At 41.0% G+C, this 15456-nt stretch overlaps 1 protein-coding gene across 1 annotated transcript; it reads right to left on the minus strand.

The window, feature by feature from the left end:
* Positions 1 to 9356: 9356 nt before the first annotated feature.
* On the minus strand, positions 9357 to 14571 carry LOC311260733 (uncharacterized protein). The gene is made up of 5 exons (XM_084358904.1): positions 11361 to 14571; positions 10983 to 11174; positions 10632 to 10779; positions 9887 to 10091; positions 9357 to 9794 (listed from the first exon to the last, which is right to left on the minus strand). The coding sequence occupies exons 2-5, from the start codon at positions 11024 to 11026 to the stop codon at positions 9625 to 9627; spliced, it is 567 nt and encodes a 188-aa protein (XP_084215030.1). The 5' UTR covers positions 11027 to 11174; positions 11361 to 14571; the 3' UTR covers positions 9357 to 9624.
* Between the last annotated feature and the right edge of the window lie 885 nt (positions 14572 to 15456).

A 15456-nucleotide genomic window follows, 5' to 3' on the forward strand; every position in this document is an offset into this window, starting at 1 on the left:
AATCAATATTACTCTTAAATGTTCCCAGTGTATATATGATATGTGATGTATTCCATATTACATAATAACTAAGAAAAACACCATTGCAAGTTGTCTGAGAATTCATTTTTTTATGCAAACAAAGCATAATGCTCTTAATTCAAACATCGAAAAACCCAAGTGAATAGGGGAAAAAAAACATGAAACTTCCCTTGAACAGTTCTACAGATCACATCTTGTTTCTGTATATTTTCTTTCATGTTTCTAGCTTAATTGCTTTGCTTTCATCTGTCTTCTTCTGTAAGTTCCATAGGTCACTTGTTTTGGTAAATTGTTTTTATACCTTTCTAGTTTGCTTGTGTGCCATTTGTCTTTGGAATTTCATTTTGATTAGTATTTCTTTCTGCAGTCCTTTTCCAAGTTCTTTGGTTACCCCTTGCCTTTGTATGCTTGAGGACTACAACTCCACATTTAAACAAGGACATTGGTCATCAATCTGACATGTACACATTGCAGTGCATAACAGCCCCGATTTTCGGCATTTGCACTGGCGTGTTGTGCATTGTTTTTTACAGGCACACCTGATCATTTCCAGGCAACTTTCAGGTATTGGATTCTCTGACATAAGAATGGGCTGTAGTCCTGAATCACCATCTTTCCATCCCATGTCCAAGGGTGAAGGAAGCTCAGGTGTGGCATAGTGAGCATTTCTCCAAACCATTGCCTGGTAGTGTACTCTCAGCAGATGGAAGTGGAGCGCATCGCTTGTTGGCGGCATTGCTTCTGGTTTACCCGTCCTGGAGAAAAGTATATGCCTTGCTGCATCAACAGAGTCTGTTTTATGCACATCATATATTCTGCAGACAAAAGCCTCTGAAGATCTTTGAGTCTCCTCCGTGAGATCACCAATTCCGAGGTTGCTGAGCAATTGATGGTGCATTTTCCAGACTTTCCATGATGTACTTTTGGTGTGACTTGCAATGTATGATGTGGTATCACAACCAGTTAGTGCATGAAATGCTACAAGGCTTGGTGCTGAATCCTTTGGCAGTTTGTTAAAAACAGCATCAATTGGTATATATTGTGGCCTCCTTGTGGTACCAGACCACAGCCAGAGTTTTTTACATGCTACGTGTGGGAAATGGGAAACCAGAATCACAAGTACATCAGTGTCTCTAGATGACACGACTACTGTGTCTGACTGGCAGTGCACTGCATGTAATACCAATCGGGTATCTGCCTCTTTGTGTGTGGCTCTCAGATGAGTCAGGTTGGTTGTTGCTTTTGATGACCTAACCTCCGTCTCTTCGTCTCTGAACCCACCAGCAACTACTATCTCTTTATCATCCGGTGCCTGAGCACATAGTTCTTCAGAGAGTAGATTGGCAAGATCAGCTTTGTTGTCAGGGAGGGACAGGAAATTGGTCCAGTTTTTTGGAAGAGGCACATCACGACCCTCAACAAGTCGTCTGATTGGTTGAGCTGCTTTTGTGCGTCGTGTCCTGGTAGCCCCCTTGATGGTCTCTTCTCTGTAACTGTCAAACACAATGTCTATCCTTTTATAGTAACATCCTGCTTTCAACACTGCTCTGACAAATGTGTCAGCCAAATCCCCAAATGTTACTGCTTTGTCTGGCTTTCCAAGGGCAACCACAAGTGCCTGTCCATCTATGATGAGACAAGATGACATGTCGGGAAGTTCAATAGCCTCAGGACAGACTATGTCTTCAGTTAACTTATTTGCTAATACAGACTTGTTTCCAGTGCGAAGTGTCCCATTCATTTCAGCAAGGGATATGGGAACTGGCAGAAGCTCGTGTTTTAGGACAGCTGGTAAGTCAACTGGACGACCTGCCTCATAGGCCGTAACAAGGCGTTTGAGAATGTTTCGGTCAGCCTTTATGATAGTTCTGTTGTCTTTGATTTTAGGATTTTTGGCCACTTCATACAGAGATGCAAATGTTTTAGCTTTGCTCTTATGTAGGGTTGCATGGATTGGGACCTCTGGTTTATCTTTGTCCTCAGGAACAATCATCCTTTTCTCAATGAATGAATTCACTTTTTCTTGTCCTAGGTCTTTGGCAGAAAGTAATGAGCTTTGGATAGCCTCTGTGGCAATGTCTTTCGTGGCGAAATTTTTGCAATGAGTCTGAGGAGACTGAATCAAACACCTTGAATCCTTTGAAGACTAAAACCAATGCCATTTCGTCTCTGTTGTCTCTCTTTTCACGGGATTTGGTAGCTTCATTGTGGACGTAGGTTTTCTCAGATGTGTTGCTGAACATCAAATGTGTCTCTTCTGCTACATGGGACCTCATGTTGTAGGAGAGTGTCCATCTGGAAAGGGCTGAAGGTGTCTTAGTAATGCCAATGATCCCCCCTCCTTCTTTCCCTGTTCCGTTGATCCACTCCATTGCTTGGTCTGGATCGACCTGGTTGAATCGTTGATCGGACCGCTTCACAACAAAGTTGCCTCTTTGGAACTCAGATAGTACAGGTTCTGGGAGTTGGTGCATCTCAGCAATATACACTGGCCCCCATCTTGCGTAGTTCAGGTGGTCATATCGCATGACGTACGGCAACATCCAGCTGAAGGAGTGAAGATGAAGCTCCCAGAGTCCATCTCGCTGAGCTCGTGTAAACTGCAACAGTGTTGAGACCATATCCATGTAGTTCCACCAGAAGACAAAGTTGACATCTTCAGATTTACTTGCGATGAAATCTTTGAGGAGACTGTCAAACTGTTCCTGCTTCAGATATGTTATCAACTGAGGAATAATTTCAGGATTTTCATCAGCAGCCATAGCAGAGATCTCATCATGGCATTCCTTGTTTGATTCTGCAGCAAACGCGAGGAATGTTGGCAACAAAAGCTGCCATAGGGCCTGCAAGGTCAGTTTGTGAGCTCTCATACCCTTGTTGTATGCTTTCCCTGACATGACAAGCATGACAGCGTCCTCCCCCAGCAATCCACTCTCCAGCCACACTTCAGCTAGACCAGACCCAGCCATGTGATCTCCGATAGTCTTTAGGAAGTTCATTGCAATATGAAGTCCACCAAGCCGAGGGATTAACTTGCCCTGATATTCCTCAACACACCACTTCAGTTCCATGAGCTTGCAGTAAAGAGCTTGGTCCACTGTTATGACTGTATGCTCCTGGCCAAAATGTGATGATATTGCCATGCACCTCTTCACAACTGTATTGAGCGTATCATACTCATGAGCTGGAGCAAGGACTATTGGCAAATATCCTACTGCTGTCTGCTCTGGTTCCTTTGACGAGACTGACTGATTGAAAACGGTCCAAGAAGGTTTGGGTTCAGAATCCTGACGTCGCAGGAAGAAAGCCATGTCTGTTGCTTGTGCTTGTTTCACACACTCACTGTCTCCTTTAGGTTTGGTAAACCAGGTCTTGTTAACATGTGATGTGAATACTGGCTTGCTTGTGGCAGAATGCACATTGACGTGGTGCAGGTTCTCCAGGACATCTGGCACAACCAGTGTACGGCTAGTGGAGGGCTTTAGCATGTCAAGTTCTATATCTTTTTTTCCCCGTTGCCAGGCTGCCATTTGGGTTGCATGAAAGGTGTTCTTTCCATCTAAGGACTCATCAAGGATGTCAATGTTGTCAGCAGTGAAGTGGATGAATCGATTTGCTACCATGTTTGGTGGAATAATGGCACCGGTTGCTGGGTCCATAGATTTTAAGGTACTCTCAGCTAAGGCATTGTCTACCTTCATCACCTGCTCATAGTTCAAACAGTGGCCGGCCTTGTTGAATAACTCTACCAGCTGTTTTGATCGTGTAGCCTGATGTAGTGTAGTAGCCAGTCCGATATGTTTAGGTGTCCATTTTCTGCCGCGACTGACACAGTAAATCAGGTCCTGTGCTATGCTCAGCACTTTTCTACGGAGAAGGTCTTCATTCTTTTCAGAATTGTCATTTTCAAATGCCTCTTGACCACCAACGATTAGTCTCAGTAGCATATATAAACTATCTGGGACACATGCAATAGCGTCATCCTCACTTACAGAGAAACCTTTATGGCCTGGGGTTTCTATCAACTCTTGACGAATTTTCAGCGCTACATGTACAAGTGATAAGAAACTGTCATCTGTAGGCACATACTGAGGCAATGTTTTCTCACTCTCATCCTCATCCATCATTTCCAACACTGCTGCATTTGCCACCGTATTTGCGTACTTTGTCGGAATTAGTATGGTTTTTCGCTCGGATGGACACCTATCAAGAGGTTGAAAAAAGTTGAAGATGTCACCCAGCTGTGACTGCAACTTTTCACGAAATGTTGCCCTTCTACTGCAGTAAGAGAGTGGAATTGTGGTTGATGATTTTTCACTGAGTACCTTATACCGTTCCCAGACATCATCGAGAAGAAGTACATGTCCTTTATCTGCTGCCCCTTGCAGCTCTTTGCATAGCCATGTCATCGCAAGGTCTGGGTAGTCTGAGTTTCCAGAGTGTTCTTGTATTGCCTGCTTTGTCTTGTCCGTAGATCTGATGAATGCTCTTAAACATGGTAAGTGATATTTTGCCTCAGCTGCAATTAGATCAATCACTCCAGCCAGCCGAACATAAATGTTATGGTCGAAAAGAAGAAGCTTGAATAATTTGATCACTCAGTTTTGTTGTCATTACTGATCTCAATGGTTTCTTCAAAACATCTGTTTGGCAGAACAGGCATAAACTCCAATCTACTGGATCCATTTGCATTCGCAGTGAACGCCTGCTACTGCAAGGCTGTGCTTCTGCAGTTTGTCTGCTGCTACCTGCATGTTCAGAGTCATGTGCTTGTGCAGTTTGTCTGCTGCTACCTGCAAGTTCAGAGGCATGTTCTTGTGCAGTTTGTCTGCTGCTACCTGCATGTTCAGAACCCACTGTCTTTTGCAAACGTTCTAATTTGCTTTTATCAGGGAAGTGGGAATAGCACATTTTATGCCATACAACACTCTGGGCTGCAGTGGAGTCCAATACATCTTCAACACGATCAATCAAAACACTGTTCTTTGAGTCATTTAGATTTCTCCTGGTTCTGGCAGCATGCCTAGCTTTTGCCAATCCTTGGTCAGATGCATTACTAAGACTCCCCTTGTTGCTTAAACAAAAAAGGCAGACATCTTCTGTTCCCAGGTTTGTTATTGGATCCATTTGAAGCTGAAAAGAAAAATCAAAGAAAAATAACATTAAATTTACTTTAGAAGATCTAAATTAAAATGTTAAAGAAAATGTGTTCTCTTAAAGACAATAAAAGTCACAGCTTACACTCCCAATGCTTCAGACATGTGAAAGCCTCCTTTTGAATGGCTCCATCCCAGCTGTAGATTGGAAAATGAAGGAATGTTATATGAATGTTTCATAACTGGTATGGCCCTTTGAGGATATACCACCTCTGTTGACACAAGTGTATTTTTGATAATTCCTTACCCCAAATCTAGCCCTGTCACAGCAGTCACTCCCCAGCATCCATTGCCCTATGATAGCTTGTTAGCTAGCTAGCTAGCTAGAAAGTAGGGGGATTTATGCTGCCACAGGGCTATGTTTGGGTTGGAATTATAAGAAATAAACTTGTATCAACAGAGGTGGTCATCTTTAGGGCACAACTGGAAGAAAAAAAAACTAGCTAGCTGTTTTTTCCCCTCCAAAACTGTTAGCTAACTGTTAGCTAGTTTTCTCCCAGTTGCTAGCCATCTCAATATCATTGAAATACACAATTTTGACCCACTATGGTTGAAAAAGTATCATTTTGGATAAATAGGGTTAACAAGCTCAATCAATAACTAAGGAATATTGACATTTTTTGTCTAAAAAAAAAAAAAAAAACAGGAAACTTACCAAAGCGTGTGAAACTGTTACGATCCTCTTTGCTGTTAATTCACCTCAGGCAAAGGGTCCTCAGAGATGGGACTAACCATGCTATGTACTGATCTAAATATTCAACTTGGTACATTTCATGGTGGTCTCTTTTTGAATATTTTTCCCTATTCACCTGGGTTTTTCCCGTCTTAGAATTTAGAGAACAAATGCTTAATTTGCAAAAAAAAACAAAACATGAAATCTCAGACAACTTGCAATGGATTTTTTTCTTTGTTATCATATAATATGGTGTACATCATATGTCATATCAACAGGGAAAATTTCAGAGTAACTTTAATTGAATATTTATGTCGGCCTTAAAAAATGACACAAATAATGCTTAATTTCACCTTAAAAGTTAAGAGAACATATGAGTATTATGTAGTTGAGTGTGTTACTGTAACTTTGTAACTGTAACTCTATTGGTGTACGACGGCGGCCGTTTTATCTTTTTGCCGCTGTGACGATGCTAGTTTTGTTAGCCTGTCTATGGCGTTTTGCATTGTATGTTAGCATTGAGCTAGCGGACTTTTTCCTAGCTGTTATAATGGGAATGTTAATAGCTTTACTGTAAGTGTAAATGCTGTTTAAACTGTGTTGGTTGGACATATTTGTTACTTGAAGATATATTAATGTAATCTTTGTTGTATGTATTTCAGTTTTACAGTAAACTTCAACTGGGAGTGACAATAAATCCTTGGAAGAAAGAAAACTTTGCCTCTCATTGAAGAACTGTTAGCTATCTGCCAAACTAAACACATCACATTCAGGGAGGGCAGAATAATATACATAAAAAGGGCACTGAGCCTCCACTATATCCTTGTTTGACCCTTGACTATCGATCTAGAAACTTAATTTCCTCATCTTGATTGCCTACTTACAAAAAAAACTAGGGGGAAATGGACCAATGACTGTGCGAGATGGGCAATTTGGCGGCCATTTTGATATGCAAATTAGAAGGTCAAAAACTCAAAATTTCGCTTGGGTACCGTTTTTTTTGGACTCAGCACCCTTGAAATATGTAAGGTAGGCCGGTTCCCGACTTGTACCCATAAATGCTCCTTACTTCTTACTTCTGGCCTTTTTTCTGAAATCCGTCTAGACTATGGAGTTGTGAATGGAAAGCTGGAGACCAACAAGATGGTGACAGTCCGCTTCTCAGAGTTTGAGGCTTGTGTGCAGTCAATCGTTGATAAAGTGATGGAAGCCCTTGGACAGCAGGAGTCAATTATTTTGACAGATAGTCAGGGCAACGAAATAGTTGATTCTGATGGAACCAGGGGTATGTTTGAAATTATTTCTGTGTAAATGCTATTTTCTGCACAAAGAGTTCACACACTTAACAGCTAAATGAGGTGCATACACCTAAGTGTAATTCTCACTATTGTGACTTGTTCTTGTAAAAAATAAAACAACAAAATGAACCTAAGCCACTGAGGGGCTGCTGGCTGGATACTTGAAGTAATTAACGCGTCGTCTTCCGGGTCCAATGAATGAAAAACAGTGAGCGTCGTATGCAGTCATCAAACATTTATTTGCTATTTTGCGCTCTTAACAATAAGCGATCTCCGCCGACCTGTGCAGACACTTAATTCCATAACTTGAATGCAAATCAAACAAAGGCTCACATGTTTGCCACAACGCACTAAAGCATGACGATGACGGCGATGACGGTCAAAAACTGTGTGCTTCTCCAGTCAGCAACACACCTGCTGAGTAATTACCTGTGGCTCTATTTGACGATTTTCTGCACACCACCGTACAGAGCACCACCTACTGTGGCTTCCAGTATTACACAGAAAACAAACACAAACACACACATAAACCAAAAAATGGCTCTAACACTCACATTAAAGTACATTTTGCATTCATAGCTAGCTTGGGCACTTCAAATCTTTTTAGTGTCCTGTTTTTAAGTTCTTAAACAACCTATTGGATATACATTTTCAACAACACAGAAAATATTTGGTTGAAAGATAAGAAAGTCATCATGTCCAATTTTCCAATGGCAGGGTCAGCATACTGGAAGCAAAACTCCAGAAAGGTATTTGCAGTGCCTGAACCACAGATGGAGCTGCTACAAGCCAACAAAAGAAGGAGGCTGGGGTAACTGAACTGAATGTTATTATTTTATCACTTTTTAAATTTTTGCACACCATGTGGTTTCTTTTGGACAACATGTCAGCAAAGTTACAATGGTTCTTACTACTGTATGCATTATGTGTGAAGTAATTATTAAAGTCTAATTAAATGTTACATTGTAAAAAATTTAAATGTTTGGGTTTTTCAGTCGAAAAGAAGATACTGGCCTTCAAGAGGTTATAGCCAACATTGAGGAGGTTGTTGAAGCAGCCCAGGGACTACGAGAAGTGTCGAAGATCATCAGGGATTTAAGTGGATCTGCACATTCCGCAATGACAACAACCCTGTCTCTTTCAGAGGCTGAAGTAGCTTCTTTAAGAGTGGTCTTCGCCTGTCTTGTCTGCAAAGGTTGGCACTGTTTTACTACTTCCTTCTTCCCCACTGTCCCCCTTTCCTCCTTCCTCCATCCTTTCCGTCCTTCCTTTCCCTCTGTCCCTCTTCCTTCATTCTTTCCTCTCTCCCTCCTCCCTTCCTTCTTCCCCTCCGTCCCTCTTTCCCTCCTTCCTACCTTCCTTGCTCCATCCTCCTTTCTTCCTTCCTTCCTTCTTCCCCTCTGTCCCTCTTCCTTCCATCTTTCCTCCCTTTCTTCCTCATTTCCTCTGTCCTTCCTTCCCCTCTCCCTCCTTTCCTTCCTTTTTTCCTCCCTTCCTTCCTTCATTCCTCATTTTCTTTTTTCTTTCCTTCTTCCCCTCCTTCCCTCTTTTTTACTCCTTCCTTCTCCCCCCTCCTTCTTTCCTCCCTCCTTCCTTCCTCCCTTCCTTGCTTCATTCCCTCCTTCCTTCTTTTCTTCCTCCCTCCTGTCAGGAGTTCCTTCCTTCTTCCCCTCTTCTAACACAATGAAAATAAATGCCAAAGTTTTTCTTTTGATCTACAGGTCCTGTAGATAAGCCAATGTTCTCAACCTGCTGCAGAAGCCTTATCGGGTGTAAGGCATGTATTATGGAGTGGAACAAAGGATGCAGTTACTGCCCAAAGTGTCGTGCTGTGGATTTGGAGGGCAGCATCCACCAAGTGGCTGGACTCTCTGAGGCACTGGCAGCACTGGAGAAGTTATTCCTGCCATAATTTCTGTCTGTTATAGTGGCAACAAATGTTTGTTTATATAGTTTAATATCAAGTTTTTATACGGTTTTATACAGTATTGAGTATTGAGTTCTTATGAGATTTTGCACTCGGTATGATACAAATACCAGTTCTTCAGGGAATTGTTTGTTATAATGTAATAGTGTCTAATGTTAAAGCTTAAAAAGCACTTTTTTTTCAGTAAGTACAGGTTTTATGAGATTTTGCACTTGGTATGATACAAATACCAGTTCTTCAGGGAATTGTTTGTTATAATGTAATAGTATGTTAAAGCTTAAAAAGCACTTTTGTTCAGTAAGTACAGGTTTTATGAGATTTTGCAATTGTTGTGCTTGTATTTGGACATTAAAGAATATGCAGTGTTCTGAACAAACTTCTTATTTATTCATCTCCATTTACTATTTACATTTATCTTGCATGTCTTTCAGTAACATTTATCAGGTAGAACAGTGCCTCCTGAAACATGCTATAGTCATGGTTAACCGCTGTTCCAAAAAGAAGAGACATGTCTGGGAACCTCTCTCCAAACAGCTGCTCAGCACGACATCAGTCTTCCTCTGATGAAAATGGGTCAGAGCCAAAGGCAGATACCCATGTCAGGGAGGACCCCAACTCCTGCTCGTACATGTGTGCTGCCTCAGCAGCACTGGCCAGCAGATCTGTGGGAATTCTTGCTGGACAACTAGCAGCTGCAAGTTGGTTTGGGATCCCTCTGCCTAAAATTGGTGTGAAGATTTTTGTTTAGTTTTGGACCAAATGTTGTCAGTTGTTTTACAACTACATACATACAAATATTGTCATGACTTACCTGGTATCCTATGGGCATTCCAGGACTGCACAACTCTGCCAAGTCCTATCTGACTCACTTGACATGCCAGGTTGGAGACACAGAATTTGGTTAGATTATCCTGCATGTCGAGTAACTCCTGATCCAGCAGGTGGACCAGGGCCTGTTTTAGGGGGTAGTTTACCCGATTGTTGACCTCTGGCCAAATTCTCTCCACTCTCAGGTTCTGTTTAAACACAAGAAAAACTTAAGGACTGTTTGAAAACACTTAAAATCAAAAAATGTTTTTTAGAAAAAAAAAAATCGGAAAAAGTTGCTCTGGTATGTAAAACATCTTGAATTTTGTTGTAGACAGTGAAGTCCAAATATCTGAGCTTCAATTGATGTGTAAATATCTATAAATTCCTGCCATGCAAGTGTGCACCTCAACCGAAAATGTTGGGACAGATGGGATAATTAAGGACAAATGATGAGGTGAAACAGAATAATGAAGTAATGGGTAAACAGCTGATGTCAGCAGTGATAAAAGTTAACATCACCTGCAATCAAATCTTTATCATGGCTGCTGTGTAGGCCTGCGACTAACGATTATTTTAATAATCGATTAATTGGTCGGTTATTTTTTCAATTAAGCGATGATCTGGCATACATCATCTCTTCTCATTTGAGATTAATGTATTTGTGCATGGTCCTTGTTTCATACACAAATGAAATGAAATGGAAAATACTTATTATCTTTATATGTAATCAATAGGACAAAATTCACCCTTGAAGAAGTTGTCTGCACATAAGGTAGCCTGTTGACATTATGCCTGTGTTGAGACAGCTTTTCTTGCATGTACAGGGTCAAATAAAACTCCCTGCCATGATCCACTCTGATCTGGTCCCACATTCCATTGTTGGCAACTGCTTTCCTGTAATAGAAAAATGTGTAAATTATATGGATATATATATACTGTATGTTGATATGATAGATTCAGCTCAGTTCTGTTTAGGACTAGGTGATACAATCCCTTGTTTAGTTATTTATTTCACATTCAAATGCACCAAGTAAACACAGTACAATAACCCTATGTAGTGCTTATTATACTTTATTTCAAACCTTGACTGTACTTGCCTGTAAACTTCCTCAGAAATAATAAGGTTGTTCTTCACTGGCATTGTGGATTCAGCAACAATTTTGCTGCTGAAACCATCAATGGCCAAGACGTGTCACTCCAAACATTCCCAGCTTCTCATTTTGGTCTAGGTGGAGTTTGTGGCCCATGTATTCCGCGTGGTAAGAAACTGGATTTAGATTGCGTGCTCCCTAAAACAAGTAAAATTCAATCAATGAAAAGTGCAATAACATTAAATCAGCTAAGATATTCAAAATATTTACAAATCTAATACATGCATGTACTGCTAATATGCATACTTTAAGTCTAAATTTAACTTTTCATGAGGTCAAAAATCATCTTTTTGTTCACGAATATAATTAATGTAGATGACTTACCTGGCGACGCAGCTCATTATATGGCTTGTGCACCTCTCTAAGAATCCTTCCCACTCGAGGTTCACCTGCCCTAACTCCAACAGATGACAGGTATCCTGTCATGAATTTTCGTCGATATGTTGGACCTGTCTGTCAAGACAAAAACAAGTTAAATTAAGTAATTCAAAAGCCTTCTGCCTAGCCATGTAACTAAGACTAATTAAAGATTAACATTAAAAGTGTTATAACAAAAACTGTCGTGTAAGTTATGTGAAACTTCAAACACACTTTTTATAATTTAGACACATAAGGTACATGATTAACCTTCGTGTCTGACAATTTTGTCCAATTCCGATTTTCATTTTGTGACTATTTCATAGTGGTTTTAGCAAGAGCCTTGAAAATTGGTAAAGGTTAATAATTTTTCACATATTTTTGAATTCCAAACCCAATCCTGTATAACACCTTCCAAATCTGAGAAAATCATGTTACTGGCACATTTACCACATTGGACAAAAGTGTCCAAGCGTTTGATGGCATAAAAAAGGCATATTTGAGATTTTTTTTTTTTCAGTTTTTTTGCATCCTCTAATCCACTTCTCCTCCATTGATCCAAACCATTGATTTAATTAATTTCAGACTTTTAACCCCTTCAATGCCAGAAAATAGAGTCCCTGGTAAAACAAAAAAAAATGGTTAAAAAAGCATGAAAGGGGATTAATTCCAATATACTAAATGCAAATCGGAATTATTAGTCTTGGATATATCATTGATGAGTAACACACACACACACACACATAGACACACACACACACATAGACACACACACGCACACACACACACACTTGTGCCTTTACACAACGAACACAACGACTTGCCAACTTGGGAACTCAGATCTTCCGACACCACATGAATGCAGCATTAAACTGCGCTTGTCAAACTTTTTGGCGGTCATGTTTCTTCGCACTTCAAGTGTTAACAAAATAAAACTATTTTCATAAAATAATGACTATGAAAATCATATGTTTGTCAATGTTAAAAATGTGAACACTTACCTCTTCTATTGGTGATAGGATTGCCGTTTCCAGTTCTGCGTCTGACACAAGTCTTTTTCGCCTGAGTTGGTGTTGAGCACAGAATCTTCTCACTGACATTTCCGAGCATCTCTGAACACCTAACTGCTGCAGCGCGGTGGAAATCTCGGCATGCGTTTTGCCATCCTCAAAAAGCTGTCCGATAATGTCACAATGATCCGCCAGTCCGGTCATGATACTAGCCACGTTGGTTTATTTTGCTGTCTGCTCTGTGTCTTCCCCAGCCTCGACCGACAGCAGGTATTAGCCAATCAGCTTGACCGACAGCAGGTATTAGCCAATCAGGGGCAGAGTAGGGCCGGTCTCTGGGCAGAGAGGAGTCCATAGCAACCTGATAGCAACGGTCTGGTCGAAAACGGATAGCGACCATTATCCAATTTTTACATTTTTCATGTGAGCACAAAATTGGAAATCAAAAAAAAGGAGTCGTTATCCGTTTTTTTCATTTTGGTTTTGGAAACAAATACTGAGAATAAGAGTCGTTTTTTTATTTTTGGTTTTATTTTGAAAAACGAATGAACGAATGATACACGGATTAGACAGACACACACACACACACACACACACACCCTGTGACATGTGTCTGAATGGAGGGTTTTCGGAACGGCAGAAACCAAATATAGCGCCAGCTTTGAATGCGGAGTAATGATGTCGGACTCACAGGTCAAGTTATTACAATGCACGTTGAAACTCACGTAAATCTTGTAAGTCATTACAATGTGCACAGCTAAACTCCACAGCCAAGCTAGCGTAACGTCATTAGCATGTTACAGCTACGTTACGTTACAGCTACGTAATAAGTTACTATTTATCAACAGCTAAGTTAGCCACTTCTAAAAAAGTTATTGAGGGCCAAGAGACTAACAGATGCTGTCGCCAGCTTTAATCACAACGATCGCTTCCACATTGTGGCTGAAAACTAAACCTACATGAGCCTCGGACCTGTGAGCCTGTGTCCCAGCTGTTGTCTGAGTAGCAAAGGCTTCATTGAAAACAAATAGATAAGACCGGGAGGAGGGTTAGCAAAACAGTTGAGTAGTGACCAGGCCAGAGGTTGTTATGGAGAAATAAATCCTGACAAATAAAATAAAAATCCGGAAATAAATCTGTTTCATTCATCTTACTTGCATTACTTGCTGCTTCATTTAGCTGCCACGAGCAAATAAATAGGCTGATTTGGTGTAAACATGATAGCAATGTTAGCTTGTTGTTAGCTTACAATGCTGGCACAGAGGCTAACGTCTCCGTCGAACAAATAGACAAGTGTCGACAATACTGCAGAGACAGAAATTGTCTCGACACCGTCTAATAACACAGAAAGAAACTAACGGCAGCTTTCACAGTCATAAGCCAGCATCGGCATTAAAGTTATCTGTGTCACAACATCAACAATAAAGACGAAAGATTACCTGTTCAACAGAAACTCTGCTGCGTCAGCATCGGGTCCATATCTTCATGGACCTTTCGCCCCCATTCAAACGATGACCCGATGTTTATTCGGGTTTGAGCCCTCTTTATTTCACATCTCCGCTTTGTGTCTTTTCAGTGACAGACTTTCTTTCTTTGACTCTGTGTCGGTGGGGCAAGCAGAGGCAGCTGAACTGCTCAGGGCAAACCTCTTGTCCGCTTGTAGTTTCAAATGCGGAAGTGGGTCGGGACCAGACGTGAGCAGGAGCAGGAGAGTGAGCGAGGGGATTGGACCGGAAAATTGATCCAATAGGAGCCATGCGGGCCGCATGGCTCCTATTGGGTCAATTTCTTTTCAGTTTTACAGGCGCTAGAGAGAATGGATTTATTTGGTTCCTTTTGCTCTTCACATTGTGTAGGTCGTACTATTGGGCCATAACCACCATCTAAATAATGTAAATAATAATGACAAATCTTTCAAATCGATTGTCATCAAATATTATCGCTAAAAAAAACCCATCCACTTAAATTATGCATTGAAACTGTTTATTTACATCTTAAACTACATTTTGAGGAATATGAATGTTCATTACTCGTGTTTTATGCCATTTTTGAGACTTGGTAATTGTAGTTAGCATGCTGTAAGCTCCTCATGGATTTCTTACTGATGGTGAGTTTTGGTTAAAGGTATAGTTGGTAATGTTGGAGAGCTAGCAAGATTTGAAAGTGGCACCTCGTCTAAGCTCTATCCCCTTCTCCCCCTCCCATCAGTGCTCCGTCCAAAGCCCCGTCCCCCCAAACTTGTATAACAAAATAAAAAATAACAAATCCCCCTGAAGCAAAACTACTAATTACCTGTCCAACAGAAAGACAGCAACCTCTGCATCACTTCTGGAAGTGCTACTTTTGGCTGCATTTTCTTTGCCATTGTTCTCTCCTGCTAACTCTTCTTCTTCTGTTGTTTTATGGCTGTTGGCAAACAACTGTTAGGTGTGCATTACCGCCACCTTCTCACCTGGAGTGTGGATCTCCTGCTAACTCCATATGGAGTGTGCTGAATATATCGGCAACGGTGACACGTGATGAGTGCGCTCAGGGAGGAGGGGGGGGACAGAGGGGGGTGCAGGCAGGACGAGACATGAAGGCATCTGATTGGTTCTTTCAACTCGGACCGAGAGGGAGGGATTGGTCAGAGTTTTTACAGGCCTGCAGCTGCCACAGGGATCTGATTTTTTTTGTTCCTTTTTCTGAACACATTATGTATGGACTACTCTCAGGGTGGAAAGACCATTTCACCCAGTATAACAAAAAGTGTTTCTGAACAGGATTATCAACTATACCTTTAACCTGACTAGCATGCTGTTGGTCAGTAGGCACTTTAATCTGTGTAATAGTGCTTGACGGAGCAATACATTTTCTGTTTACTTTACTTACTCTGCATCTCTTAGTTTGTCTATTATCAGCTAGCTGATGTTATTTATGACATTTTTAACATCTCACTCTCACAGGAGACTGTTCCGTCCTGCCTCAAGACAGCCATCATCATTCCTTTACCTAAAAAGTCTGTGTCTAGTCTAAATTACTACAACCCTGTGGCTCTCACCCCCATCCTGATG

Source organism: Pagrus pagrus (assembly GCF_965226575.1).
Source record: "Pagrus pagrus genome assembly, chromosome: 8".
Lineage (NCBI taxonomy): Eukaryota > Metazoa > Chordata > Actinopteri > Spariformes > Sparidae > Pagrus > Pagrus pagrus.